Here is a 27,987-nt window from a genome sequence, read left to right as displayed (position 1 = left end):
AACCTACCTGCAGTCTGGGAGAAGTCGGGCTTGCATACGCCCCCGTGCAAGTCCAAACACCAGCGGCTCCCATACTGAAAGCATACGTCAAGGCGTATGAGACAATCTCCAGGTAATACCGGGCGGCTACGAGCGATGAAACGTGCAACACGTGGTACGTGAAGATGAAAGGAGTCGGGATGAGACAAAAGGGAAGCGGCGGGCTTGGCGTTTATGCAGGTCTCATATCAGTCGCCTCGGTCGTGTGGCTCCCTTCCACAACGCAGAGCTTAGCGTAAAGACTCAATCAGGAGACTAGCTGCTCATGCTCTAGGATACTCATCAATCCACGCCACATTTCCGAAAGCGCCCGAGAAAGGATACTGAAACACCAGCGCTGGGGTGCTGTATGGTGCATACTCCTTGGGTGTCATTTCGATTGTGACATTGCTCGCTGCTTCGCGGGCGGTAAGGTTGAAGCCTGGGCCGAAGTCATGAAACTCCGCCATAGTGGTGTCTGCAAGCCGTCATCAGCGTTGCCATTCTCCATACACGTCTGTGGATGGGCTTACTGAAGTTGACACGCGGATCTGAACTACTCCACTCAATATATCCGTTTGGCTGGATGCTATCGTCCAGGTAACTCAAAGCGAAGATAGACCGGTGCTGTGCATTCCACGGGCGGCCCAAAGCGCATTCGTGGGTGATATTAAGGGTGCTATTGGCTTTGGCTACGTGGCTCTTGTAGATATAGGCACCGTACTTATTCTCGAACGTCGTGTTGGTGCCTTTCCACGCTGTGATGCCGCCCCCGCAGCCACGAAGTTGAATCTCCGATTCGGTAACCCAGAGGGTGCCGAAGCCGTAGACGAAGTCTGTCTGCCCGCCGACAATGCAGGAATACATGTAGGCGGACCCTAGCTTGCCGATATAGACCTTGCACTTCGTCAGCGAATATGTGGTCAAAGCAGGCTACACAAGCGTACCGTGTCCTGATAGCTGAGAAATTGCGTGTAGTAGAAGCCAGTGTTAGCGTAGCTGACACTCACTGCCAAGCTCGGGCCAGCGGAGTACGGTAAGTAGTCGTTGATGAAGTTCAGATTGTACGTGCGGAAGTCTAGATTCCCAAACGGCGTGCCAGGCGGGACAGGATTGCCAGTAGGTCCGGAGCCAGTGGTTGAGGCGTTAAAAGTGGGAGCGACCGTGAGCACGCTGGTATAGGCATTGTCGTAAGTTCCAGTCGTTGCTGTACCAGTTGCGTTGTGCCAGATTATGTTAACCACGTTATAGCTAGCATCGTTTGGGGAGCTGGTTTGACCGAGCAACGTAAGGGGCCCTTGACGTGTCACATTGACCTGTTCGGTATAGTTGCCCGGCAATATCAGGATCGTTGCTGGATTCGTCGTATTGCCCAAGCTCAGCACGGCGGACTGTACACTCGTGAACTTTTGCCCAAGGCCAACAAGCAGAGTTCCGACAGGGCACCCGCTGAGAGGGTTGCGGGTGGGTGCTTGACAAGCCCGGCGGTCGTAGGCCTGAACAAATGAGATTGAAAAAAGGCAGAAAGTCAAGATTGACCTCAACAACAACGTTGAGTATGCCATCTTGTCTGAGATCGAGAGATTTTACGTACAGAAGACTTTACAATCGCAAGAAAAGCCTACCTTTTGAAGTCCTTGAATGGCGCGTGGGCCATTACCGAGTCGACGAAGCCATGATCAGAACAGTATTGCGTTCTCTCGCTTTCATGAACCGATTGTACGTAGCGAAGAGTGCAGCATGATGTGCCGGTATGAGGGGAAAGTAGGAGGAGGAGAGGCTTCGCTGTCGCCAAATCCACCAATCAACGTGGGATCATGCAATGACGCTCATCACGTGCTGTACGCCGGAAAGCCTCGGCATTCGCCGCTTTCGATGTCTATAACCAATTGCGCTACCATCTTCTCTTCAGGCACCGCAGTGATCAAGTCGGCAAGCATAGCAATGGCGTCTTCTAGGAATATACTGCGCTGCGAACGTATCTTGGAGCGCTCAAGGCATGCTTGGCAACCTCTGCGGCACACAGCATCGCAACGACGGAGCTTATATTCACATACGCCACTCTATCTCGATTTCCTGGCACCATCATGGCGGCAACCGGAAGCAACAATGCGGCGCACCTTGCCCCTTTCAAGCGATCGACCAAGAAGCTTGTGTCAGCGCAAAACATTCAGTACCGCCGTAACACGACAAGCACAAGCTATCCAGAATCCACGGAAGGATGACTCCGGCGACGAGATGATCATCAACATCTCCCCTCGCGCTTCCCATCGGTTACGGGCAATCGCTCAGAAGGACGAGAATCCAGATCTCGCGCTTCGTGTGAGCGTGGAGTCTGGCGGCTGTCATGGCTTTCAATACCTCATGAGCCTGGTCAATTTGTCGGACGTGGATGCTGCGGAAGACACGGTGTTTGAGAATGAGCAAGAAGGGAGCGGGTACAAGCCGAAAGTGGTGATGGATGAGCCGAGTCTGGAACTGCTGAAGGGCAGCACGATTGACTATACGATGGAGTTGATTGGGAGTCAGTTCAAGGTCACGGGTATTCCTGGAGCGAAGAGTAGCTGCGGGTGTGGGACGAGCTTTGATATTGCGTGAAGTACCTGGCGTAGAGGAGTCTGTTTTGTTAGCGATCAATTCGGCGTGGCGTTGGTGGCATGGGCTATCCGCCCCCTCCCGACCTGTTTGCATTCTTACGCTTCCTCGAGTGGTCATGTCGCTCTTCAGCATACATGCACAATTGCTTTACATCACACGAACTTGCCATCCTCGAAAGACTCGAGCACAGTCGCTCAGGCTGATCGCATATGATTGGCTGGATCAATGCAAGTGAGCCGTGTCCCTGACCCCACGTCGCTATGGCGGGGTGCTCTGCAGGATGATGTACTGTTTGTTGAGCTTCTTCGTCACTGACCGAAAAGTTTCCTAGATACATCGTGACTTCGGAGCATTGAGTGGTCTCTACCATAGTTTCCAGCCTCAAACCTAACACCAGCAGAACTGAGAAGCCTTGAATACTTCCCTTAACAACACAATCAACAAGTCGCCCAGCATGAGCGTCAGGACAGTCGAGACCAAGCCATACACGGACCAGAAGCCGGGAACGTAAGGACAATCCGCGTTCGCTAAGAATGGGTGCTTTAGGACCGCAAATGCTGACTTCCACTCCTCAGATCCGGTCTTCGTAAGAAGGTCAAAGTCTTCCAGAAGGAGAATTACTCGGAGAACTTCGTCGCCTCAATCATTCAGTCTATACCTGAAGGTGCCGAGGGTGCCTTCCTCGTGATTGGCGGTGATGGCCGGTACTGGAATCCGGAGGTCATGCAGATGATTGCAAAGATCGGTGCAGCATACGGCGTCAAGAAGCTCCTGATCGGTCAGGATGGCATCATGTCCACACCAGCAGCGTCACACCTGATACGGATACACAAGGCCACGGGTGGTATCCTTCTCACAGCCAGCCACAACCCTGGTGGACCCGATGAGGACTTTGGCATCAAATATAACCTGGCCAACGGCGCACCTGCACCGGAGAGTGTGACGAACAAGATCTTCGAGGTGTCGAAGTCGATCACATCATACAAGATCGCAGACATCCCGGAAGTCGACCTATCGAAGATCGGCACCCAGAAGGTCGGCCCTCTGGAGGTGGAGATTGTGCACAGCACCAAGGACTACCTAGACATGCTCAAGGACATCTTCGACTTCGACCTCATCAAGTCCTTCCTCTCCGAGCACAAGGACTTCAAGATCCTCTTCGACGGCCTCTCCGGTGTGACTGGCAGCTACGGCGTTGACATCTTCGAGCACGAGCTTGGCCAGAAGGGAAGCACGCAAAACTGCATTCCCAAGCCTGACTTCGGCGGCCACCACCCGGATCCCAACCTTGTCTACGCGCACTCGCTCGTCGAAGCAGTGGACAAGAACGGCGTGCACTTCGGTGCTGCTTCTGACGGCGATGGTGATCGCAACATGATCTACGGCGCAAACTCCTTCGTCTCCCCGGGCGACTCCCTCGCCATCATTGCCGAATACGCGACAGACTACATTCCCTATTTCAAGAAGCAAGGTCTCTACGGCCTCGCACGCTCAATGCCAACCTCCGGAGCCATCGACCTGGTCGCGCAAAAGAAGGGCGTCAAGTCGTACGAAGTGCCGACAGGCTGGAAATTCTTCTGCGGTCTGTTCGATGCCGACAAGATGAACATCTGTGGTGAAGAGTCCTTCGGCACGGGATCCAACCATATCCGGGAGAAGGACGGCCTGTGGGCGGTAGTCGCGTGGTTAAACATTATCGCGGGCGTGGGCAAGAAAACCAACACCACCCCCTCCATCAAGTCGATTCAGCACGAGTTTTGGCAGAAGTATGGCCGTACCTTTTTCACGCGCTACGATTACGAGGGTTGCGAGTCCGAGGGTGCGAACAAGGTGATTGCGCACATGAAGGAGCTGATTGGGCCTAAGAAGAGCGAGTTCGTCGGCTCTTCGGTCTCTGGTAGAAAGGTGCAGGAGGCGGATGACTTCTCGTACACTGATCTTGATGGCAGTGTGAGCAAGAACCAGGGTATCTACGTAAAGTTCGACGACGGGAGCAGGATTGTAGTGAGGTTGTCGGGTACTGGAAGTAGCGGCGCGACGATAAGGTTGTACATTGAGAAGCATGAGACGGATCAGAGTAAGTATGAGCTGGATGCGCAGGACTACCTGAAGGACAACGTGAAGATGGCGGTGGAGCTGTTGAAGTTGCAGGAGTATGTTGGCAGGACGGAGCCGGATGTGAAGACCTGAAGGCATGTGGGTTGACGCAGCAAAGTGTGCAGTGAGTGGCAGATGAAATGATGCATGATCAAAAGCAAGCGAGCAACCTTAGGTGTGCCTGGTTGTGTAGATGAAGATAGCGTAGGCACCGTCCATCATACCATCAACTAGCATCCAGCGCTGCGCAAGCTTTTCCAGTTCGCTCTGCAATGCCATCACCTTCCACAACTACGTCTTTGACTTGTCGCTTTTGGAGGGACTTTCAATCGAAAACTCCGCGGTCCATAAGCTCTCCCACGCCGCTTTGCTTTTCACCGGCGTCTTGACCGGCGACTGTGTTGGCGACCGAGGCTCCAGGTGGCGCTGAAGGGACCGTATGGACTTGGAAGGCGACTTTGACCGTTGCCGCGCTTTGCTCGGAGACGCCGATGCAGTCCGCGTCGCAGCAGCTCGAGACTCGGGCCTCAAAGGCGACAACTTCCGCACCTGCCAATGCTCAAGTCAATAACCTGCCCTCTCAAGGGCCCCAGAGAAGGTCATGCCGCACCTGTTCCGCCGGCGGCTGGGCGTCGTCGTGAATGTTGTCCTCGATGACGCCCAGCCCACCACCGCCGACGCCAGCGCCTGGTGGCGGTCTTAGGGAAGCTTGACTCTCACTTCTGGATCTTACCGCCACGTCACCCACAACCGGACTTCCACCGCCGCCGGCAATGGTCGGGACCAGCGCACCGACAACGCCCTTCTTGCTATTCGAGGAGCTACGCCTGCTGTCCAGACTCTTGCCCAGCACTTTGCTGGCATCTTCGCCCTTGCTGCTCCGCTTGATCCGTATACTGCCCTTAGCATCTACGTTCGCGGCTGCGACAGTGCTTTTACCCAGGCCAGGCGTACTTGGCGCGATGCCGGCACTGCTGCCGCCCATTGTACGTTCTTCGATGGCATGGACCATCCACCAAGTGAGTCCGTCGGAGAGATCAAACGGGTTGTCGTTATTGTCCATGGAAGTGATGGAGCTCCCACCGTCTGTCGTCGCGGCCGTGGTGTTGGAGCGGCTGAGGTCGACCACTTTCTGCTCCACCCGCTGGATTCGCGCCACGATGAAGTCTCGACTTCCCAACCTCATGCCTTCCCTCTCCGCCAAGAAGTAATGCGGACATCCCACGTTGAACGCGGCCCAGGCACCCTTCGCTTGTCCCCTTGTCGGTAAGAACAACGCCAAGTCGCCCTCCTTAAAGTCCCGCACTGCAATCTTGGCGTGCGACTCGGACTTGAGTTTGAGACTGCGCTCTTTGTACGCATCGGCACGCTTCGTTGATTCTTTGGACTCTTTGGCGTACTTTTTGGCGGTGTACTCATAGTCACGGAGACGCTTGTGAATCTGGTCGCAAAAGTAGTCGAGATTGAAGCGGGAAATGGCGGCCAGGAAAGCTTCGAACCTGGCGCTCTCATCCTCGGGCGATTGAGCATCGGTCCAGTGGATATCTGGAAGCTCTGTGTGGTCGGCGCCTGAGGACTTGCGCGTGGGCGGCGGTGAGGTGAGCGACACTGTGCGGCTAAAGTCACCAGGACCAGAAGGTAGTGTGGTATCGGCTATGGTGGTGCTCGCCGCCATCTTTGATGCCCGCTCGATAATCATTGCGCCGTCCTCGGAGTAGCTTAGAGCGAGCCCAAACTGCTCGACCAGCCTTCTTAAACGCGCGTTCTGACTCCACAGTCGTTGGCTCAATTCTTTTGCACGTTCAGCTCGCTTATGAAGCCTCTCCACGGCCGCCTCAGCCGAGGTATGGTACGCTTTGTGCTTCTTCTGCATACGCATGAGCTCAATGTCCAGGCTGTTAACGTGTGACTTAGCCTCTGCGAGCTCAGAAGCGAGCTTGCCGGCGCGAGCCTCTTCTTCGGCGACACGTTGACGGAGCACCTCAGAGCCGGTCTCGCCTTCTGCAAACTTCTCTCGTAGCGTGCGAATCTGGTCTTGCTCATCGCGCAACTGTTGCTCAAGCGAGTGAGCCTTCGCTTGCTCGGCTGCCAGCGACTCTTGCGTTCTCCGAACGTGCTCGTCGCTCTCGTTCTGCTTCTCAGCCACTTTCGCAAGCTCTATCGCCTGTCGTTCGTTGCTCGTCCACAGACTCTCGTTCTCGCTCTTCGCGAAAGCAACTGCGTCGGCCAGATCTTTGACATGCGCCGCAGACTTTCTGGCCAATTCCTCAAGCGCAGCAGCAAGCGCCGCAAGCCCTTCCGGCGGTCCGCTGGAGACAAGATGACTGTGTGCAGCGGCAAGCAACTGCAACTGCTCAGCATGGTCATCCTGCTGCTTTTGTTTCTCGATCCGCATCTGCCTGGCCTCCTCCACAGCAGCTGCTCTCGCGCTCTCCACCGACGCTAACTGCCTTTCCAACGCATTCCGGGCGGCTTGCTCTGTAGCAGCCGACGCAGCGTGACCCGAAGCATCTTCCTTCAGCCTCGCGACCTCCGCCTGCAACGCTGCGAGCTTTACATCGATGCCACTTCGCTCATCATCCCGAGAGCCCATCAGACGATCCATATCATTCTCGAGCTCCTCAACCCTTTCTTTGGCCTCGCCGAGCTCGCGCTCGAGGATCCTACGCTCGCTCGCGAACTCACGCTGTTGGGCTTCCATGTTCTCCATCAGGTCTTTCTTTGTGGAAATAGCCTCTTCCACTTGCTTCTGCGTCTCCGCATCAGAGTTTTTGCGTGTCGCGGCTTCGTCACGGTGGGCTTGTAGTTCAGCCTCGAGATCCACCACGCGGCGGGCGAGCTTCTTATCCTCAAGTGCTTGCGCCGTGGATGATAGACGGCGCTGCTTGAGAGAATTGTCACGGAGAAGCTCTCCCGATGGCAGATGTGTGGGAAATGTCGGCGAGATGTTGCGATCAGGCGTCCCGGTGGACGGCGAGAACATATCGCCCGTGCTAGCTCGACTGGTCTGGCTCTGGCGATGCAAGAGATCCTCGAGCTTACGCACGCGGCTTTTCTGCGCTCGCAAGTCTTCCTCAAGCCGCCCATTGCTTTCCCGCAGAACCTTGTGCTGCTCGTCGCCACGCAGAAGCAAAGACGTGTCGCCGAATGCAGCCTCGTGCATGCTCCCATTCTTGAACGCTCGAGCATGCTTGATCTGCTTGCGTGTGGGCTTGTCAAGGTCCTTGACCGCTTGGTTCAGCTCCTCCGTGACCTCGCCAGGTCCATAGACGCGCAAAACTGAATTGAGATACTCTTGCAACTCCTCACGAGTGACCGTTGGCCAGCTCCCGCCCTCATTCTGCAGACTTAATTCAATGCCGAGCACGTTGCTTTGCAAGGCGCCGACATCCGCGACATCTTCGACCGAACGTACCCACTTCTTCCGTCGCTTGTCCTCCTCTTCTTGGTAGGTCGCAACCTCTTCTTGCAACGTTGCGGAGTCGCGCCGCATCTTCGCAGCCCACTCACGCCGCCGAACGGACTCCACCAGCAGTTGGCCATATACGGAAGGTAGACGTGAAATGACGGCTACGGTAGAAAAGACCTGCTGGTCATCCTCTGACACGCCCAGATTCTTCGCATCGTCAACTAGATCCTTAAGCCGGGTTTCCACTCGAGAAAGCGTGCGCATGTGCTCCATGGCTGTCTCTGCGGCCGTGTCCTTTTGCTGCTTGGAGCGCTGCACCAAGTCGTTCATCTCGGTGCAGTACTCGCCAAGCGTTGGTATGTGATTACGCGTTGCTTGAAGTGCTAGTTTGGAAGCACTGCTTATTGACTGTGCGTTACGCGACAACGACTGGACATGCTCGAAGTCCGAGGCCATTCTCGTTGCCACCAGCTTGATTTCCTCGAACAACTGGCTCGGCTCTTGGCTGCTGTGCGCCGGGCTTCTGCCACCGATTTGCTCTACCGCTTGAAGCAGCTCCCCGCTGTCTTTCTGTATGGTGTCTAGTTCATTGCGCATGTTGCCCACACGATCTGCCAAACCCTGCATGATCGAACGAGTCACGCCCGCCGCTTTAGCCATGGCCGTAGAATCCACGAAACCCTGCAGCGTCGTCATGTTGCCCTGAAGCGAAGTCCTACGACTTGCCGGTGTCGCACCCTGGATAAACCGTCCGAACTCGACCCGCGCAGGCACGGCCCTTAGATCGTCCAAGTGCTGCTCCCAATTGCCGATATGCGCATCCTGCTCCTGCAACAACTCTTCCGCCCACGTCTCCGCCGCCAGGTATTTCTGCTCAGCGCTCTTGACATGTTGTTGCAGACTTACGACAGCAACACCCAAGCTCCGCTCTATAATAGCTTGTTCGTCCTGATACCGCTCCACCTGCTTGGCTCGTGATTCGCACCCGTTAAGCAGGCCACTAGCCCAGCTCTTCCGCAGGCGGAACAGATTCTGCCATGCTTGCAGATCATTCTGATTCGCGATCGCGTCTGGCGCAGTGCCGGGATGGAAGTCGGTGGGTGTAGGACTCGTAGGTTCTGCGCCTGCACTCTTCGCGCTCAGACGACCCGCGTCGAAGACGAAGATCTCATCGTCGGTGGCAAGATTCTGTGCTTTGACCTGCTTGCCACGCCCCGTTAGCAAGATCAGGTTCTCCTTGAGGACGCCGGTCTGCTGGGCGATCCATAGCCGCAGCGCCTTGTCATCCGCGTAGACGGCTGTGTCGTCGAGGAAGAGTCGCTGGCCGGTATGCCCGATATAGACGGACAGCGACATACGCGGCGCCTGATAATGGCGCAAACGAGAGGAGTATGAAGAACGACTCGGGTGCAGATCTTTAACGGAGGCAGCAAGACTGTCTTGTCTCAGTAGACTTGATGGTGGCTGCAGCGTGACACTGCTCGGCTCACCACCCTTGTCTTGCCTCCCTCGCGCCGAGCCGTGGACGTTTCGATCCACCAACCTTCTTTACTCGCACGAAATGCTGCTAGCCAAGTCGACACTTCTGTTGATACTGCATGTCGGTATCGGTGAACATACCGCCTGGAGTAAGTCACAGGTGCAGGAGTATGTAGAAGATCTGGCGCAGGTAGATCAGACGAATAAGCCTTATATACTTGTTGTTGCCAGACGCTCCTCTAAGGCAGGCTGCCCGAGCACCCACTCTGATCATCCTGTCATTACGCATTACTTATCACTGTTCATCCCGGGACAAACATACTTCATCATAACTACTGCCTTCTTCCGGTTGTGGATCCATTAAGCAACGAAGTGCACTTGTCTATGGGGCTGGCAGCACTGTGCTGAATTCTGCCAGTCACTGAATCTTGACCTCCTCTTCCGAGCAACATGTCTAAGGTCGATGTATTCACAGCAGCCTACGCTAGAGACAGGGATGCCAATGACCCTCTCAGTTACCTGCGCGAAAAGTTCGTAATACCCAGCAAGTCCTCGTTGGCGAGCAAGAGTCTGCATTCGCCCGTCCCTCCCGCAGATGAAAGGGACAATGAGCCAAGCATCTACCTCTGCGGCAACTCGCTCGGGCTTCAGCCTGCCTTGACGAGGGCTTACATGCAGCAGTACCTCGACACATGGGCGACCAAGGGCGTCTATGGCCACTTCAAGGAAGTCGAGGGTTCAAACCTCGTACCATGGTTGCATGTTGACAGCGACTGCGTGCCCGAGATGGCAAAGATCGTTGGGGCGTTGCAGTCGGAAGTTGCGATCATGCAAACGTTGACTGCGAATCTGCATTTGATGATGGCGAGCTTTTTCAAGCCGACGAAGGAAAGGTGGAAAATTATCTTGGAGGGCAAGGCGTTTCCGAGCGATCATGTACGTCTCTTCGTGGTTCGGCAAAAGAAGGGCAAAGAGAGCTGATGCGGTCAACAGTACGCCATTGAGTCTCACATTCGCCACCACGGCCTTGAACCAGCAGATAGTATGGTGCTTATCGAACCGGACAAGAGGGATTCACATATTATATCAACCAACCACATCCTCTCCAGAATCGATCAGCACGCCTCAGAAACGGCGCTACTCTTACTGCCAGGCATCCAATTCTACACAGGCCAGTACTTCGACATGCCCACCATCACCGCCCACGCCCAACGCCACGGCATCATCGTAGGCTGGGACCTTGCTCACGCGGTCGGCAACGTGCCACTTCATCTCCACGACTGGAACGTCGACTTCGCGGCCTGGTGTACGTACAAGTACCTCAACTGCGGACCCGGAGCCATTGGCGGCGCGTTTGTGCATGAACGACATGGTCGTGTTACTGAGCATCCTCCCATAGAGCCAAACGGTGAGCCCAGCTTTGACTACCACCCTCGACTGTCCGGGTGGTGGGGAAGCTCCAAATCGTCACGGTTCGCAATGACGAATCGTTTCCATCCCATTCCCGGCGCTGCCGGGTTCCAACTCAGCAATCCTTCCGTCGCCGATACTGCGGCGGTGAAGGCTAGTCTCGACACGTTTCAGCTGACAGATATGAAGGCGCTGAGAGAGAGGAGTCTGCAGCTCACTAAGTATCTTGAGGACCTTCTCGATATGCTCACCACGGAGCAAGAACGAAGATTCGAGCGAAGGTGTTTTAGTATCATCACGCCGCGCGACCTTGCCCAACGGGGTGCGCAGCTGAGTCTACTCCTTCAGCCGGGGTTACTGGATCCGGTCATGGAGAGTCTGGAGGCTGCGGCTGTGGTGGTGGATGAGCGACGACCAGATGTCATCAGAGTTGCTCCGGCGCCACTTTACAACACGTATGCGGACGTGTATCTGTTCGTGAAAGCGTTCCGTCTCGCTTGTGAGGACGCTGTTACTGGAAAAACGTCGGTTGCGGACGGTGAGCCGACTGTCATGGCCGAAGGTGGAAGGGGTGAGAAGGGCTGGAGCGAGGTTAAGTGATTCAGCCTCATGATCGTTGGTAATACAATTATGGTACAAATATACAACGGACGCTGCATGCTATCGTCGCGATGTCCAGCTCATCCAGGTTTTGCTGCTGGACAAGGAGTCAATGGTAAGTTGCGCTTGTTGGTCCAATGGTCCGCCGAGTGGTCGTGCCACCTCCTCTATCCTCTCGGCTTGTCTTCGGTGTGAATCGACAGTTTCCTGTACAGCTTGCAGCACGCTTCTGTCGTGCCGTTGGCCCTTGGGCTCATCCGCCACCTGGCTTGTAGTCGCCGACACCTGCGGTGTCACACTGTTTGCAGATAATGCACCTGCACCTGCACCTAATCTCCCACCCTTTTGCTCCTCCTTCTCCGCCCCACTAAACAACCAGCCTGTGGTTCGCTTCAGTATACCCGGCTGATTCCGCTTCGCCTCCGCCGCCTCCATCGCCGCCCGCTCCCGGTTGATCAACAACGTCTGGTCTTCCGACGCACGTCCTGCTTTCTGCGCTTCAATAGCCATCGCCAAATCTCTCGCACTCTCCGCCTGCTTCTCCGCTAACCACTCATTCCTCCGTCTCCGGTTATGCAGCAGCATGTCGGTGATACCCGCAGCGGCCACGCATGCTGACACGACTGTTAGACCTATGAGGGAGGTTGCGGTAACTCGGTGAACGCGGTCGGCCCATATCCGGCCCACGCGGACAGTGGTGTCGAAGGCGGTTTCTGTGCCTCGTTTCGCGGCCTGGGAAGCGGCGCGCAGACGTGCGATCTTTTGTTGAGGTGTCTCATTGGGAGGTGCAGAGCCGAAGTTGATGGTCGTGCCGGCTTTCGGTGGAGGAGGTACCGAAGGGGGTGCAGTCGTGTTGAAGGAGGTGGAGCTGGAGGCGTAGGGGCCGGTTGCTGTGAAGCGAGTTGCGTCTGAGGGCGAGCGGGCCATCACGAGCAAGCTATCCAACTGGCTCTTCAGCTTTAATGGTCCTTGAAGCTTTGCCACAAGAGGAGAGGTTGATGTTGTCGAATGGCTTTCCACTGCCGGTAACTTTTTGCTGGCTTTCGATGATGGATGTCCGCACGAGCCACTGGCCCAAGCGCTCTCCCGGTTCGCCGATATCTTGCAGGATATGCAGTGGACTTCGCACCTCACGTATCCGATCCCCACAACTCTCCCATGCGTCCTTCCGCTTGCGTTGCGACCTCCTGGCCGAGTGAGGTACTGTGCTGTGCTGCTTACGCATCACGAATTGTGGTAATATGGCGGGCAATGCGGTAGCCAGTACGCCAGACCTACAGGAGATTCTTGCCACGCTCGCACAGTTTGTGCATCCCAATGGGAGTTCACAGACTGGCGGAAGCACGCTTCAATCCACGCCTGCCGCATATGATAATGCTGCAACGTACAGTGCTGTTGTTGACGCTGCTCCACCGCAAATCGAGCGCAGGGCACCCGACCCGAGACTGCGGCCACAAAGTCGAACAATGACTGCGTCGCCCAAGCCTATGATCGATCCTGCAGCCATCACAACATGGCAGGAGGGTCTACGTTGCGTCACAAAGATCGCCGCGCAAAACTCGCAGTTCGCAGTAAGCATACGCAGAGTAAGCTGTTCTCTCTTTACCGCTTCCGTGCCTTGAAGAACCCATTGACATGACGCAGATGATAGACAACCAGCGCCAGAACGAGATAAGATGGTATTCGGAACGACAGACGCTGAAGCAAGTGCAAGCACAGAGGGTGCCAAACGCCACGAAGAATAGGGTCTCATCCGCTCAACCTGCTACGCCCTCGGAGGAGACAAAGCAGGCCGAGCTTACGTCGTTCGATCGCAAGATCTACGACGCGCAGGTATCGATGGAGGAAGCGATGGCGACCGAACTGAAAGGATTGGGCGTGCCTTTCTTCGGAACCGACCACCACCTGGTGGTATTGGATGGAATCGATGTGACGGCGGTTGACCTGCCGGAGGGTCATCCCAAGTGGAGTCCACTGGTGACGGAGAGCGAATTGACGGCGTTGAAGAGGAAGATGGTCACGCATTTGGAAGACTTGTACCGAGATTGAGCGGCATGCTGCTCCTTGCTACATCGCACCCAACCGATTTCACCTCTGCTAGCTGTCGCAGGTTGTGCGTGACACATTTCGGATGCCTTTCCGGTGCCAATCTGTTCTTCATTTCCGTCCTCGTTATCCATATATCGTTGTGTCAGGTGTCGCTCGACGCTCGTAGACCAAAGAAGCTAGCTCTAACCGTTGCCACGGTATATTTAGGCCGACAAGGATGAGCTGCAGGGTGAGCGTGGAAGTGTGGGGAAGCGGCGAGTGAGCGAATCGGAAGCCTCTACGCACAGACGCTCCTTCGTGTTTTCACGACTCGTCCGTTCTCCGTTTCAACTCATCAACGGCCATTGTCAGCTTCACCTTACCTTCGCTACAGGACGTTCGTTCGCTTCATTAACAGGCAGTTGCGACTGTACATATTATCCCGCAACTCTGGGTCCAACGCCAAGACCGTTCTGAAGAGTAGGGGGCCAGCACATTCCAGTCGTCGCGATGCGGCCCACATCCTCCCTCTCCACCTTCTGCCTCCTCGCCGCCGCAGCGTCAGCCTTCAAGGCACCCCTTGCCCACGAAATCGGCGCCATCCTTCCCCGCCAGACAACGTCGTACGACCTCTCTTTCTCGGAGCAACCGCAAGGCAACACCGCCACTACCGCAGCAACAAGCAACAACGCCGCCGCCACCGGCACACAAACAGCCAAAAACAATGGCACCACCACCACCGCCATCGATCCGCGCTTACCGGCCGGAGGCCTGTCAATGATCACGCCGAATGTGTACACCACACAGTACTACAAGATTAGCGACTACATCACCTTCGCCTGGAACTACACCTCCCTCTCCGTCACCCCCTCCGCCGTAGACATCTTAGCCTCCTGCGCGTCGAATTCGGCGACGTACACCATCGCGTTGAACCAAACCATCACAGCCGCTACACAGGCAGTAACATGGGATACGAACGACTTCCAGGCCAGCGCCTCTACCACACTGCTTACGGGCAAGTACACGCTGATCATACACGATGCGGCGAAGGATGTTAGTGCAACGCCTGCAGCGGGGTATCTAGGGACGTATCAGCAGTTCACGTTTGGCATGTACGATCCTCAGCCGTATGTGAGTATCCAAGATGGGTGGCAGTGCGTAACGTGCAAGAAGAGCGCGGCTTTTAGTACGGTGGAGAAGCAGACAATGGGGTTCGTGTTGGGCGCTGTGGCCATGACGATTGTCAGCTTCACTTGGTTTGCGGGGGTTGCCGGGTTGTGGTAAACAGCACTGATGTATTGTGTGTGGTTTATGCTTGCATAGCGAAGGGTGGCCGGCGTTCAGTGATTTGGGCCGCTGGACACACGATACAGTATGTCACGTCATATATGGACTCAAAAGTGTGGAGGAGTCAGGCCGGTGTTGTTGAGAAGGTTCTCTGGCGTTTGCTTCGGCGCGAGGTGGGCTATATACGTAACGTCTAATGACACACACATGCACGGTAACCGCTTCAGCGGCTCCCATGAATGCTCGTATCGACTCAAACTCATGTAGGATCGACCGACAATCTTGCAAGCTCCGAAGGATGCGAGATGTGACATAAACTTAGCTCATGCACGGCAATCGCTGCAGCACGTCCCGCGACAATAGAGTCTGCTCATGTTGTATGATCCTCCTCGGTGCGTTGCGTTGAGATGACGCTCAGCAGGTTGCTCCACCTCACCCATCTCTGGACGCGCTCACCCCGTGTCAAGCTGCTCTGAATGCTGATTTGTCACCAACTGTGATTGCGATTGCAATATTGACTAGCCGTGCCGCCTTGCTGCAATTGGCTTCCTCACTCGCAGCCGCCTTGACATGCTTGCGGCTCAACGTCTTCAAGCATTTGGAGGCTCCAAAGCCGCCATGGCGGCCGCGCTACTTTCGCTGTTGGTAGGGTCAACTGGCCGTGAATGAGACAACCAAGAGAATATCTCTCGACTGACCTACCTCTGGCTTGGCATCATCACCACACTGGTGCCCAGGGCCACTGGGTCGGGCGCCACGTTGTCTTATACGGCATCTCGGGCACATATATCGACGTCTCCGGTTTGCCACTTTCTAAGCGAGCGTAGCGGTCTGCGGTAGGTCCCAAGCCGAGGAGTGGCCATGCTTGCTTTGTAGCTCCACGGTTTGGGGTGCAGCACCGTGCGGCTGGGTCGAGCTCCAATGGAAATGGTTCGGTCGAGTATCTGGTGCACAGCTGCGAAGAAGATATTGCTGTTTTGCTTGGGCGATGAATGCCACCACTGAATCTTGTGAAGCCAAAGAACAGCTCGCAGCCTAGCGACTATTCGATAGAACGAGCAAGCTGCCACGTGTACGGGGAACGCAGTTGTTATTCACGTCAAAGAACGCTAGCGAAATACGACCCTTGCTGTGGGGCCACACAAACCGCGCACCTCAGCATCAACATTGCTCATTCCAGCAGTCTCGCGAATTAGCGCCCTGTTCTGCACCACTTGCGCACATTGTAAGATATCCTGTGAGGCGCTTTCGGGTCTACGGTGCAAGTCCCAGACTACAAGCTCTGTTGTCTAGCCGTGGCTGATAGACTTGCAAAAGTATATCCCTAGAAGCCAAGAGTCAGCAATATACAGTGAAGATATCTTCGTCTCCATTTAATTCTGCCCGCAATATCTTCTACTCGCGCATACGTCGTCACGTCCCCGTGCCACGGTACGACAACAATCTACACAACCGCCGAGGTGCCGCCCGATTCATCAACTTGGGCTACCGGGTCATCGATGACTACGGCCGAGGCATCACTATCGGAAGTGGCCCAGACGGCAGCCGTTATCTGGACGTTGGCGAGGATCCGCTCGTAGCACTCAACGAGCGGATAGCTAGGCAAGCAGATGCAGGCCGGCAGCGAACCGATCCCGCCGGTCGTCCACTTGGTCTTTTGCCTCGGGAGCTCACCGACTACGGGGCTGAACGTAAGCGCCGATGGACTGCAAGATCATGAACTGTGATCACCCTGTTCATTTCGGAGGCACGGAGAAAGGTGAGTCGCCTCGCAGTCCGTTCACATTCACCGTTATTCGGTGAATATTGGGTTGGGTGATTCTGCGAGAGAAAGGGATTAATGGTGAGTAGGCAGCTCGGCTTCGAAGGGGTGAAGCCGGAACACAAGGGTGTCAAGGAGCCCTCGAAGAAGCGGAAAATCGACGAAGACGGCAAGAACAGGGAAGATGGCCCCGGCGCTGCTGGTGAGGTCGCTTCGTAAGCGCGCCTCGTTGATGTTAGGATGGATATTGCACCGTGCACTGTCCAGGCTGGTGGTATGAGCGACGGCGTTGGGTCTACCGCTTTGACCATGGGCTGCACGGTGCTGGTAGCATTGGTTTATGCATGAGGATTGTCATCGCCAGCGTACAAGTACGATGCCCCCGACCTTATTCCACTGTTATTAGCAATGCTATGGGTGACTAGTAGCCAACGATGCAGCCACCGATCTGGGAAGCGCTATAGGAACATTGTAGTCTGGTGTGACAGACTGTTAAGGAAAGCTCGAAGTAGAAATGCAGTCGAATGCTGGGGCCTTAGGCAACAAATGCACGTGATATTGGTGTTCCAGTTCCGAGGCGCGGATCTCCAGTGACGTACCAGCATATTCGCGTGTCGGTATCCTCATTGTTGATTTTAGGGGATGATTTGGGAAGAGTCGGTGTATACATTCTCAAGCCAAGCTTCGCATCTACCTCACTGCTGTGCGAAACGCTCGCTCAGAAACGTGCAGAGGTACTTGTCAAGCACTTCCGCTCCGTAGCAGCTCCCAAGACCGGTACAACGGATACGCTTGAGATGCAGCACGTGGACAGATGAGATAAACGACGAACGATGACTTGAAGGCTCACTGCCACTAAGTGACTGCTTCGGAGTCACGCACACAATTAACGCGACGCTGTCTACGGCCCTCACTGAGCACTGCACCCACCACCGACCGCCAGCCGTACTGACTACTGCTGAGCTTCCTGCTTTCACGACCGCAAGATGCCTTGCTTCAAAGGCCTTGCGGTCAGTATCCACGCGGAAGGGCCACTCCCAGAACACGCAGTTCAGAGACAAACACGAGCATCACGCATATCCTCATACATCCCAGTCCCACCAGCCAAGGTTCCCCCCGGCTCCGTGACCGGCAAGCCCGAACAAGCAAAGTTCGCCATATCCATCACTCTGCTGACGCCTGGACTTAATGTGCCCTACTCAACCCCGGATCCAACACCAGAGGAGCCGTATCCGCGGCCAAGAGTGGTAGGCGGTCTGCCAGGTTACACCGCAGACAGAGGGAAGTACGGACCGCCCGTCCAACCTTACATTCCGCGGACATCGAACCCGAACGAGACTATCGCGGCATACATCTACTTTGACGGACGGCAAAAAGAAGAAGTAGCGACGTTATTACGGCGCGGCGAGGAGACTTGGGTCAACTCGAGATGGGTCAGCGTGCCGGAGTCTGAAGGCGGCGGTCTAGCTGAGCGCGAATTCTTGTTCAGAGAAGTGGGGCTGGAGCGGTGGCTGAACGGACTAGATCTGGAAGGCAGCAAAGACAAGGCCGAGCGGTTAGAGAGGAGGCAGAGGCGGTTGGAGAAAAAGCGGCGGAAGAAGAGGGAGGACATGAACAGTGAAGACGAAGATGAAACGAATGGTGGCTTCAAGCGCTTCGACCGTAACGGCGTCCTCCGGTACGGCGGTGAGAATGGCTCGCCGGTGGAAGATTTGGAGGAGCAGAGCGGGCTGTTCTCGTCAAACTCGGATTCAGAAGATGAGCCACCGCAACCGGAAGCGGCGGGCCAGATCAAGGTGGCGCTCTTCCGTGTGCTCGCTAGCGGTGAGATCAAGCGCGGAGAGTACTCGCCGCAGTTCGGTGCGCACGATGATGACGAAAGCGGAGAGCAGAACGGCATGGCCAACGGCGACGGCGAGAATGTCGATCACACTACGAGCTTCGCCAAGCCAAAGACACTGGATCCTAAGAGCATCAGCACGCAAACCGTGACAGGGCTAGACCCGCCCGAAGCACCGTATGCAGTGTTCACATTCTTTTACAGAGGCGAGAAGCAGCTACAGAAGATGGGCATCTTGCAGAACCCAGAAGCAGAGAAGAAGCCAGTAGTGACCAAGCGAAAACCATCAGGACCGGACTTCTCCAAGCTCGGACCGCTGAAGGCTGGAGGCACTGTCGGCTTCTCAGGCTACCGTGAGTCAACAGCCAAGCGGAAGAACAAGCCCGTGGATGGCGACGCCATGGACAGCGACGCTGACGACGAGGACGACGAGCGCTTACCGAAAGGTGAGCCGGAGGTTGAGGTCAAGGATGAGAATGGTCGACTGCTGTCACCCGAGGATGCGAAACGTCAGCGGGAACTTGCGGAGGGTGTGCAGAAGATCAAGGTATGTCTCACAACAGAGCTTGCAAAGCCCCCTTTTGCTAACACTCGTACAGCTCAAGCGCCAGCACTCAGCGGAACCGATAGGCGAGCCCTCATCAACCCGAAAATCACCTCACATCAAGTCTGAAGAGTCACCATCAGCAGGCACGCCACAATCCGTCAACTCAACCTCCGCCAACGCTGGCACGCCTCCCGAAAGCCTTTCACCCACTCACATCGAGCCCGTGGCCGAGTCCATCGCCAGCCCCTACAAGCGTCAAAGATCCAGCCTACCCGGTCTGGGCACGCTTGGCCATCTCGGCTCAAATACGAACGGCGTCTTCTCAGCCTTACCAGAGCCTGGCTTGAAGCCGAACGACGAGCAGCAGCAGCGCGCGGCATCAACGCCGGAAGTCAAAGTCGAGGCGAAGATGGAGGATGAAGAGGAGCTGTGACTGCGCCTTTTCTCTTCTAAGGTTGATTACAAAGCGGGCTAACGGAGATTCTGTGAAGAAGCAGGGTACGAAGTCAAACTCCGACGGATGAGGTGCATCGAGACGAACCTATAACGCCCAGTAAAGGTAGAAGGACCACTACCTTTGGAGCATTGCCGAAGCCTCCACGCCGTCGTCGAAAGGCATTCCTAGGTAGATCGCACCATTCGGATGTTCTGGGACTTCGTCACGGGCGCTCACTGCTACCTTCGCTTGTGGAGGGCAAGGAGCAGCAAAGGCGGTTGAGGTTACCGTCGCCTTTCCCATTCACGTTTACCATGGGAGAGTCTCCCATTAGGGAAACTGAGGTGGACATGGATGCGGACGCGGATGGGGTTGTGCCAAGAGAATGAGCACACGCTGCAAGATCAAAAGAGAGAGAGAGAGCTTTCTTATGTGGTTTCGAGTGTCTACAAACAATACCTTTGCCTGCGTTACTTGGGTAGGAACAAGCATCAAGGCTGCCATGTCAGCATCGCTTTCGCTTGGGCACGGGAATGGGGGATAGCGTTGGCGAAGACAGTGTGAGGCGCTCTGCTCCAACGAGAGGATGTGTTGTAGCATAAACTTGTCCAGTCATCATAGGTCAGCTCGTTCATCAGCACACTGTGCGTGTGATTGTATGTTTTGCCCTCTCATTCGCTCCGTTCTCTTATGTTGAAGTGTTCCAGAACCGGTCAAAGCGGATGTAGGCGGCCGCGCAACCCGCATTGCTTTCACGACTTCAACGTGCATGAAGTGTGCATCTCTCACCACAACCCCGCCCAGCTTCGAGCATATGGTCGTACATACAGTATCGCAGGCAGCGGCCGTAGCATCGACTTAGGCAATTATGGCCGCCGACTCTGCTGCAGACCTAGAGCCGGTGGCGAACACCACCGCCCGACTTAAGACTCTGCTTGAACGAGCCAGAGAGGTGAAGCCGGAAGCCTCCATCGACCCGCCGTTACGCACGTCGGACCTTCTGCCCGAGATCAATGCACTCCACGACGGTGTTGATGCGCGATATGATCAGGCCTACAAGGTCAATGTTGTGGAAACGGCTGCTCGTGGAATCTTCTATGGCTTGCTAAACTCTACGCCTATTGAGAAGCCTACTTTTGTCGAGATCTGGAATTTACTGGACGTTCTGGCCTCGTGCGGCGACCAAGGTGTGTGCGCGTCCGAACTGGTCTGCTACCTGATCGAGGAGTTACTGGACAGCCAAACCACGGCTGGATGCCGCATAGTCTTCGATTACCTGGAGTCAAGGCGAGAGCGACTCGCGGCGAAGGATTTCCACAAGAAGAATCTTATCTTCCTGCGGTCGTGCAACGAGCTGCTCAAAAGGTTGAGTCGCGCCGAAGATGCTATCTTCTGTGGGAGGGTATTCTTCTTCCTCTTCCAGACGTTTCCGCTTGGCGACAAGAGCTCCGTCAACCTGCGTGGCGAGTTCCACAATGAAAACGTCACGAAGTTTGCAGTCCCGGACGAGCATGGAGAAAAGATGGAAGTCGATGAAAAGGCAGGTGGTGCCGTCACGGTCAAGGCAGAAACGCCTCAACCACCAACTAAGCCTGCCGGAAAGGGCGCACCGCTAAAGAGTCCTCACAAGGTCCCGGCAGAGGTAGTGCTGTCAACTGGCGAACTCTATCCTATCTTTTGGCGACTGCAGCAGGATTTCTCGGAACCAACGCGCTTGTTCGCTCCGGTGCAGTTTAAGACCTTCAAGGATGGCCTAAGCCACACCCTAACGAAGTTCAAGAAAACGCCTACGGTTGTCCAGACCAAAGCCACGGAGACTGACAAACGAGGCGTCAAGCGAAAGCTGGGCGAAGAAGGTATGGACGACGAAGCATCAAAACACTTCGTCGACAACTACAACCCAAAGTATCTGACGAGCCGCGATCTCTTCGATCTCGAATTGAGTGATCTAGCCTTTCAGCGGCATATCCTGGTGCAAGCTTTGATACTCATAGACTTCCTTATCTCCCTGACGGATAAGGCGAAGAAGAAGCTTGCGGTGCCCGAGGTCAACAATAAGTCACTGCTCTACAGTTTCACCATTGTCGAAGAGGATGCGAAATGGTGCCGAGACACTCGGCAAGCCATCACGGACTACCTGCGCGCCACACCCACTTTCGAAGAAGGCCGCTTCTACCACCGCATGGTCGAAACGGTTTTGGCGCGAGACAAAAATTGGGTACGGTGGAAGCTCGAGAGCTGTCCATCCATCGTTAGAGATCCGGTTTCAACCGAGCAAATCTTGGATGCTCGCAGGACTGCACGCAACGTTGCCCGTCCGCGTAAGGTACCGCAAAGGCCAATGGGTGCCATTGATCTCTCCTTCCTTGCCGAGGGACATGGTGGCGGGTTGGAAGCACTTAAAGATCCTTCGCGGTACACTGCGCCGTCGGTTGAGGAGCTGATCGAGGGAGTAAAGGCCGATCAGCTGGATCTGGAGATGGCTATGGATGATGCGGAGAAGGAGAGCATACAGAATGCCATCACCAACAAGACGTGGCGCGTTTTGAGACAAGTACGGGAGAGCGATCTGAATCTGCTCAACAAAGTCAACCCTGAAAAAGGTATTGAGTCGCTTTTTGAGCCGGCGAAGGACAGTTCTGCGGAGATGCATGAAGACACTATTGTTTCAGCGGAACTCGACGGAGCGGGACATGTGGTGGCGGCGGACAACCCTACCGTCGTGGTCTCAGAGAGCCAAGTGGCCGGAGCCGGTGCAAATGCGGAGCCTGCAGACGCTCAAGCAGGTGTTGAAGTTCATGAGAACGGCGCTGAGGGTGGAACAACGACATAACAGTGTTCTTTCGGACGATTTTCGAAACGACTTTCGACAGAACTCCGGGCAAACGAACAGCACGATGGTCAAGAATGGTCGCTTGTGCAGACACTTCGTTGCGACCGGCCACTGCTCCAATGGCGCACTTTGCGGGTTGCAATGCAGCCGCGACATGCGCAACTCCGTCACCGAGGCCATTGAATCTGGTGCGCGCAGGCAGTCTGGAAGGCTGCAGGGCAATGGCCGGGTAAATGCAATGCGCTGATCGACACACTGCAGTCAGGTACGCATTCGGAAAGATGTCAATCGCTCGCATGAGTGGGAGGAGAGCAGCACCGCCTGTGCTGATCTCTGTTAAGCGAGGTACTGTACAGCAACAGAATGAAGCCCAGCAAGGTCGAGTGCAAATAATCTCGCCCAGAAAACGCGACTGTTCGTCTACAGAGTTTCAGCGCCATCTTCATGCTAGGAATTTCCACCATTGAAAGTTAGATGCCGGTGTCTGTGCGCATGTGGCGTGTGTCCCGCTGTCGACCTTGAAAACGCCACTCACAGATTCGACGATCAACACTTACTGCATCTGCGAGGCGAGGACAATCTGACGCCATGAATGTTTGACCACCTGAGGATGTCTGTTTCCTGCTCCGGTTATTCTTCCATGTGAGGCAGCGGAGCGAGCCGTACGACAGCCATTGCGTTCCGTTTCGCGTGGAGAGATCCTGGGCGCTGATCATAACCCTTCAAATCTCGGTGACGTTGAAAAGGTTCCTCCTGCAGCAGACATCGCAGTAGCCGCAACAAGCCAAAACGCCTCGCATGCGATTTCATAACCTCCAATACTTCACAGCTCGTGCAGCACAGGTCTAGCGGGCGGCAGCAGCACTCCATCTGCCGCGACGTCAAGTGCGGGACGGCTTGTTTCGGATAGGAGGACGAACGAGGCCGCTTAAGGGAACGATTGTCTTCCACGTGAAGCCATGCCTTTCTCGCGTGCCCGGCTGTTACTGTACGTCGATCCGGACAGGGGCATGACGACTTCAGCGTTGCTCGGCTTGTGCCTTATGGCAATTCCCAAGTGACCCATGCTGTACCAATCTCACGGCATAACTTGCTCCCCTCATACAGCCGAGCCATATGGCGTGTGCCCTGCTTCTCCAGCCACCCCGAGCAGATGCGCAGCATGTTCAAGGACATGCATCGAGCAAAAGACGTCAATTTATGCTTAATCGGACTGTCAGCAAAGTCCAACAATATGCCAAATCATGCGTCGGAAAGGCAGAAGCCACCGATCACTTTGTTCCAGACTCTCGCCTAAGCGATCTCAGACAGCTAGATCTCAAGTCTCCAAAGCTCCGACCCAGCAGGATCTGTGACAAGCCAGCTTTACTGTGATTAGCCAACTCTCCTTGGCGGTGCGGGTGCCATTGCAGGGGTGTCAAGCGGTAGGTGCCGTTCTTTCAAGTCCTAGCAGCATCAAATGAGCACGCGAGATTGTACGGACTTCGAAAATGGTCAACGCGAGACAACATCATATAGTTGTGATGGTCGCATAACAGCGGCTTGACAATCTTCCGTCCAACTTTTCAAGGTAAGCTCTCTGGTCGCCGTGCAAAGCTATGCTAAGCTTCGGCGCACGCAACTTCTGGCCACATTGCTCTCGTACGGGGTTGCAATGCTTGCTAACCTGCATCATCAACTGGAGCTTGCCCGACATGAGCAGGGTGACCGTTACGACGCCCCGCAAGTGGCACTGCCCGTGCCCTCTCACATCCTGGCTGACACTAACCGGCCCACGCAGCCGACCATTTCAAGACGTTGTGCTCTGTATCAGGGTCCCACCATCAGTACCCTCCCGGGCCCGGACGGCGGCTACTGCATGTCTAGCCCTGCCCGAAGGGCCTGGTCTGCACAATGTCTGTGAGTTACCTCTTCGGATCACTTCTGAACTCCGCAACATCTACCATTTCTATGTGAAGGTGGGCGTATACTTCTGGCCTCGCAAAGCGCACCGGTGCAATCAGCATCCACCCCGCCAGTCTCTTGCGGTGCTTCTCGTGAGTTGCATATCCTAGGGCTCACGAGGTCCAGCTTAGCCGTACGCCGGTCATTTGACCGCCGGCTCTTTTCAGCAGATCATTGCTACCGGCACAAGAGAGGAGTTTCCACCCACAACTTCTGATGTTCAAGACAACAGCGCTTCCCTAACCGGAGACCACAGCCTGGAACTTATTAAAATTGCAACTCACGACCGAGGGACACTCGACCATAGTGTCTAGGTGCAGGACTATACATATTACTTGGAGCTGGTTTGCTTGTCGGGGTAGGCCGAGGATCTACTTTGCCCATTCGACGGTGTACGTTCTGCGCGGGGACGTCCAATGCATTGAGGTTCTTCGACACAGCATATTGACGAGCAGGCCTCGTATGCAACAATTGTCCCATTCCGGACTCTCGCCAATCGCATAGTCAGCGGTCGTTTTCGACCGGCGAAGCGTATTCGGCTCACTGTAACTACGTCGCATTTTGTATCGATTGGTACACTGCACACTAGCTATTCGCCAGGGCTGCCTAGAGGATCGTGGTCAGGCGGATTGGCTCGAGTTGGGCGCCAGGTCCTACAAGAAACGGGGAAGCGTCCCTGGAGCAATTGGATTGACATTGTCACTCCAGCGGTGAGCCACGAGCGATACAGCTCTAACGGCCTTTCGGCAGACTCTGTGAGCTTTGGTGGTTACGACTCAAGCGTCTACGGCTTGCTGACTGCTTTCTCTGATTGTTGAGGTGTCGGCTGCCGCGTGTAGCCCCAGAAGCAACACGGGCGCGAACAACGACCACCCACTCAACTACACATCAGGTCTCTATCTGGGTTGGCGGCTCAGCAAATGCCCGAAGTCAAGGTTAGGATTCCGCTCTCGCCGCCAGATTCTCCGCGCATGTCGGGAGCGAACGTAACGCGAAGTGAGCATTTCTGGCCCACCCAAACGCTTCCAGTCGACAGTCAGAGCCCTATCTCCGAGACGCTGCTCTTCGATGAAGTTCGAACACATGCACAGTCGCTCAACGCCCGGCAGATACAAATGAGACCGAGCCGGCCGTCTCTGCGCACGCACAGAAGCTTTCCCTATACAAGCGGGCTCACACAGAACCCCGTCGCACAAGACGAGAAAACAGTAACAAACGCGCTGCTATTCGAAGACGTTCACGATCAATCTGTGACACTTGGGCAACCTCTGCCAACACTGGGCTTACCAGGCCTGCCGCAAGCGACATACGGAGGTTCTGCGCCGACCAGCCCACAAGCGCGACTGACGTCGACCTCTCCGAAAGAGCCATTGCCTGGTGCGGACCATGACTATGAAGACACAGAGCTTGACCCTGCTGAGCAAGATGACGGTGAGATCAGACCGCCGATGACCGCCGCAGAGTTAAGGGCACACAAGCGCAAGATGAAGCGCTTTCGGTGAGTGCGTCATGCATTGACGCTTCGATTGGCCGTACACGCTAACACTCAGTGTAGCCTCACGCATAATCAGACGCGGTTCTTGATGAGTGAGTTTGCAAGACAGCCACATCCTGACGCTGCGCATCGCGAGCGGCTTTCACGCGAGATACCAGGCCTAAGTCCGCGTCAGGTACAGGTCTGGTTTCAGAACAGGTCAGTATCAGAGTGTACGCTTGTTGGCATGACTGACACCGCTCGCAGACGAGCGAAGCTGAAGCGGCTTAACACAGATGATCGTGAGCGCATGTTGCGCTCCAGAGCATTGCCAGTCAACTTCGACATGACTCAAGCTCTACATTCACCCTTCACCTCTCAACAGTCTCCGAACGCCGCTTTTGTTGGCCTGCCAATGCTACCGCCAATCTTGCGTCCGGCCTTCGGCAATGCGGTGGGAACTGGGCCCTTAGCGGTAGATACATCAGGTCATATTTCCGCTTGCAATGCATACGATCAGCATGGACCGCAATACTCGTCATCATTCAGTACGACTCCTGCACTAGCCGCGCTCGCCTTTACGCCGCCGCAATCTGCAACCGATCTAATATCGCCTGGGACAACTCTCAGCAACGCTGCTATTTTCAACATGACAATGCAAAGCAGTACCCGAAGCCCGACGTATGGGACGCTTGTAAGCGTGCCTTCAACGTATGGTTTTCAGCACTCACAAGCGTCATGGCAAAGCATACCTGAAGAAATGGGACACTCACAAAGCGCGACGGCCGGTCCTCAATTACGTTCAAGCACATCGTATCCGGAGATTGGCTTGGGAGAGATGTCGCAAGGTCCATCACTTGGACGAGCGGCCTCGGTACCAAATCGTTTTGCGACACTTCACGAAGGGCATGAGATGCAGCGAAACTTCGCAGACACTGTGGTCACTCCTGAGCCGATCGGTCTCGGCTTCTCTTGTACGCTTGACCACAGCTATCCTACTTACTCCTCAATGCTGATATCCGCCGCCAGACATGCATACTCCACATTGGCCGAATGTCGACCGACAACAACCCCACCAATATCACCGGCCGCAACCCAATGCCTTGCCGCGTGAAGCCACTCAACCTAGCGACTCACCACAGAGTCGACGTAAGAGCAGTCTCTTGGTGAAACCGACGTTGACGCCGACTCTATACGAGCACTTTGAGCCATCTCAGCTTGCAATTCCCGATTCACATTACCAGGAGTCGAGTAGCTTTACGGCACACGGCACCCCAAGACCTGCAGGCATATTCCGACCGCCCGACTCTCGTACTCCAGCTGGCCCGCGTGCGAGCTTCGCGCCGACACCAACTCATCCATATCACTTTCTTGGTTTCAGCGATGCGGACGACAGGAATGATAGTTTACGACGGTGATGTGTTGCGCTGTCTGAAGGATCGGGAAACACACACAACGGTTGCCTTCCACGACGACTCAAAAGTATTCTGCATTTACTGTAGCGAAACATACCCTAGCATCAGCGTAACGAGCATGTATACTAAGAACAGGTAGGGTCAGTGGACGCAGTGAACGACATACACTTTCTCATTTAGCCTCATTCTAGCGGGCTTCTCGAAAAGCGCCACAGCCGTTGAGTTTCCGAGATAGGCAAACTGCTGTGGCGCAAAGGGTCAATCATTGTGCAACATTGAGTGAGACAATGCAGCCCAACAGGCGGATGAAATCAGGCCAATATCTCCCACTACATCGGTATAAGCGCTACAATTGGGCAGAAACCCATGGCCGCCCGAACGGCTCGAGTGGCAACGTGAATGGTACCAATCGGTGACGACCATGCCACGTTTGCCTGCTCATTTGACTGAACAACAACCAACGAAGCTCGTGCCAAATGAAGAGCTCCTCCACGATGGAACAGATCCAATGTTCAAAGCATGTCAGTGAACGATGCTCGAGCACATCTACAATGTAGTGGGTGATCTGGCTTGCGCTTCGCGAGATTCCGTAAGCTTCATGCTTCTCGCCCAATCGGTAGAAGGGTTCGCAGACGCTGCTCCTCGGTTTGCTGCACGACACTGGAGCGTGCCGTCAAGCCGCTGTTTGAACACGGGGAGTAGCTGTGAGTCATTCGTGGGCTGCGCCCGTTGACAGTTACTGGTCAATGAATGAACGAGTCTGATGGCAGGTTGCTGCGAGGAATGCTAGGTTGTAGCGAGCTTTTCGTC

The 27,987-nt window shown here is 55.3% G+C and overlaps 11 protein-coding genes across 11 annotated transcripts; 8 read left to right on the top strand and 3 right to left on the bottom strand.

The window, feature by feature from the left end:
* Nucleotides 1-49: 49 nt before the first annotated feature.
* BAUCODRAFT_568892 (carbohydrate esterase family 8 protein) lies at nt 50-1,583 on the bottom strand (the record flags this gene model as incomplete). Its single annotated transcript, XM_007681877.1, has 3 exons — nt 50-496; nt 552-915; nt 966-1,583. The coding sequence occupies 3 exons, from the start codon at nt 1,581-1,583 to the stop codon at nt 303-305; spliced, it is 1,176 nt and encodes a 391-aa protein (XP_007680067.1). The 3' UTR covers nt 50-302.
* A 379-nt stretch (nt 1,584-1,962) lies between these two features.
* On the top strand, nt 1,963-2,616 carry BAUCODRAFT_77285 (uncharacterized protein; the record flags this gene model as incomplete). Its single annotated transcript, XM_007681770.1, has 1 exon — nt 1,963-2,616. One exon carries the CDS (start codon nt 1,963-1,965, stop codon nt 2,614-2,616), a length of 654 nt encoding a protein of 217 aa, XP_007679960.1.
* Nucleotides 2,617-2,793: 177 nt separating this feature from the next.
* On the top strand, nt 2,794-5,050 carry BAUCODRAFT_259397 (uncharacterized protein). Its single transcript, XM_007681876.1, has 3 exons — nt 2,794-2,847; nt 2,948-3,123; nt 3,192-5,050. The coding sequence occupies exons 2-3, from the start codon at nt 3,071-3,073 to the stop codon at nt 4,804-4,806; spliced, it is 1,668 nt and encodes a 555-aa protein (XP_007680066.1). The 5' UTR covers nt 2,794-2,847; nt 2,948-3,070; the 3' UTR covers nt 4,807-5,050.
* A 243-nt stretch (nt 5,051-5,293) lies between these two features.
* Nucleotides 5,294-9,478, bottom strand: BAUCODRAFT_77275 (uncharacterized protein; the record flags this gene model as incomplete). The annotated part of the gene is made up of 2 exons (XM_007681767.1): nt 5,294-7,597; nt 7,760-9,478. 2 exons carry the CDS (start codon nt 9,476-9,478, stop codon nt 5,294-5,296), a joined length of 4,023 nt encoding a protein of 1,340 aa, XP_007679957.1.
* A 573-nt stretch (nt 9,479-10,051) lies between these two features.
* Nucleotides 10,052-11,611, top strand: BAUCODRAFT_151118 (uncharacterized protein; the record flags this gene model as incomplete). Its single annotated transcript, XM_007681875.1, has 2 exons — nt 10,052-10,537; nt 10,595-11,611. The coding sequence occupies 2 exons, from the start codon at nt 10,052-10,054 to the stop codon at nt 11,609-11,611; spliced, it is 1,503 nt and encodes a 500-aa protein (XP_007680065.1).
* A 60-nt stretch (nt 11,612-11,671) lies between these two features.
* On the bottom strand, nt 11,672-12,603 carry BAUCODRAFT_114540 (uncharacterized protein; the record flags this gene model as incomplete). The annotated part of the gene is made up of 2 exons (XM_007681874.1): nt 11,909-12,603; nt 11,672-11,857 (listed from the first exon to the last, which is right to left on the bottom strand). The coding sequence occupies exons 1-2, from the start codon at nt 12,536-12,538 to the stop codon at nt 11,672-11,674; spliced, it is 816 nt and encodes a 271-aa protein (XP_007680064.1). The 5' UTR covers nt 12,539-12,603.
* Nucleotides 12,604-13,094: 491 nt separating this feature from the next.
* BAUCODRAFT_37604 (uncharacterized protein) lies at nt 13,095-13,754 on the top strand. The gene has a single exon (XM_007681604.1). The coding sequence runs from the start codon at nt 13,247-13,249 to the stop codon at nt 13,658-13,660; it is 414 nt and encodes a 137-aa protein (XP_007679794.1). The 5' UTR covers nt 13,095-13,246; the 3' UTR covers nt 13,661-13,754.
* Nucleotides 13,755-14,005: 251 nt separating this feature from the next.
* On the top strand, nt 14,006-15,275 carry BAUCODRAFT_37603 (uncharacterized protein). Its single transcript, XM_007681603.1, has one exon. It carries the CDS (start codon nt 14,150-14,152, stop codon nt 14,921-14,923), a length of 774 nt encoding a protein of 257 aa, XP_007679793.1. The 5' UTR covers nt 14,006-14,149; the 3' UTR covers nt 14,924-15,275.
* Nucleotides 15,276-17,674: 2,399 nt separating this feature from the next.
* On the top strand, nt 17,675-19,355 carry BAUCODRAFT_43770 (uncharacterized protein; the record flags this gene model as incomplete). Its single annotated transcript, XM_007681699.1, has 2 exons — nt 17,675-19,060; nt 19,128-19,355. Coding segments are annotated over 2 exons (1,614 nt in total), but the record flags the coding sequence as incomplete, so codon positions are not given.
* A 1,024-nt stretch (nt 19,356-20,379) lies between these two features.
* Nucleotides 20,380-22,152, top strand: BAUCODRAFT_41548 (uncharacterized protein; the record flags this gene model as incomplete). The annotated part of the gene is made up of 1 exon (XM_007681694.1): nt 20,380-22,152. A coding segment is annotated over one exon (1,773 nt), but the record flags the coding sequence as incomplete, so codon positions are not given.
* A 3,056-nt stretch (nt 22,153-25,208) lies between these two features.
* Nucleotides 25,209-27,180, top strand: BAUCODRAFT_27052 (uncharacterized protein; the record flags this gene model as incomplete). Its single annotated transcript, XM_007681555.1, has 5 exons — nt 25,209-25,786; nt 25,844-25,981; nt 26,030-26,456; nt 26,487-26,736; nt 26,792-27,180. The coding sequence occupies 5 exons, from the start codon at nt 25,209-25,211 to the stop codon at nt 27,178-27,180; spliced, it is 1,782 nt and encodes a 593-aa protein (XP_007679745.1).
* Nucleotides 27,181-27,987: the final 807 nt, after the last annotated feature.

This window comes from Baudoinia panamericana, assembly GCF_000338955.1.
Source record: "Baudoinia panamericana UAMH 10762 unplaced genomic scaffold BAUCOscaffold_12, whole genome shotgun sequence".
NCBI lineage: Eukaryota > Fungi > Ascomycota > Dothideomycetes > Mycosphaerellales > Teratosphaeriaceae > Baudoinia > Baudoinia panamericana.
This window is presented reverse-complemented; position numbering and strand designations above follow the sequence as displayed.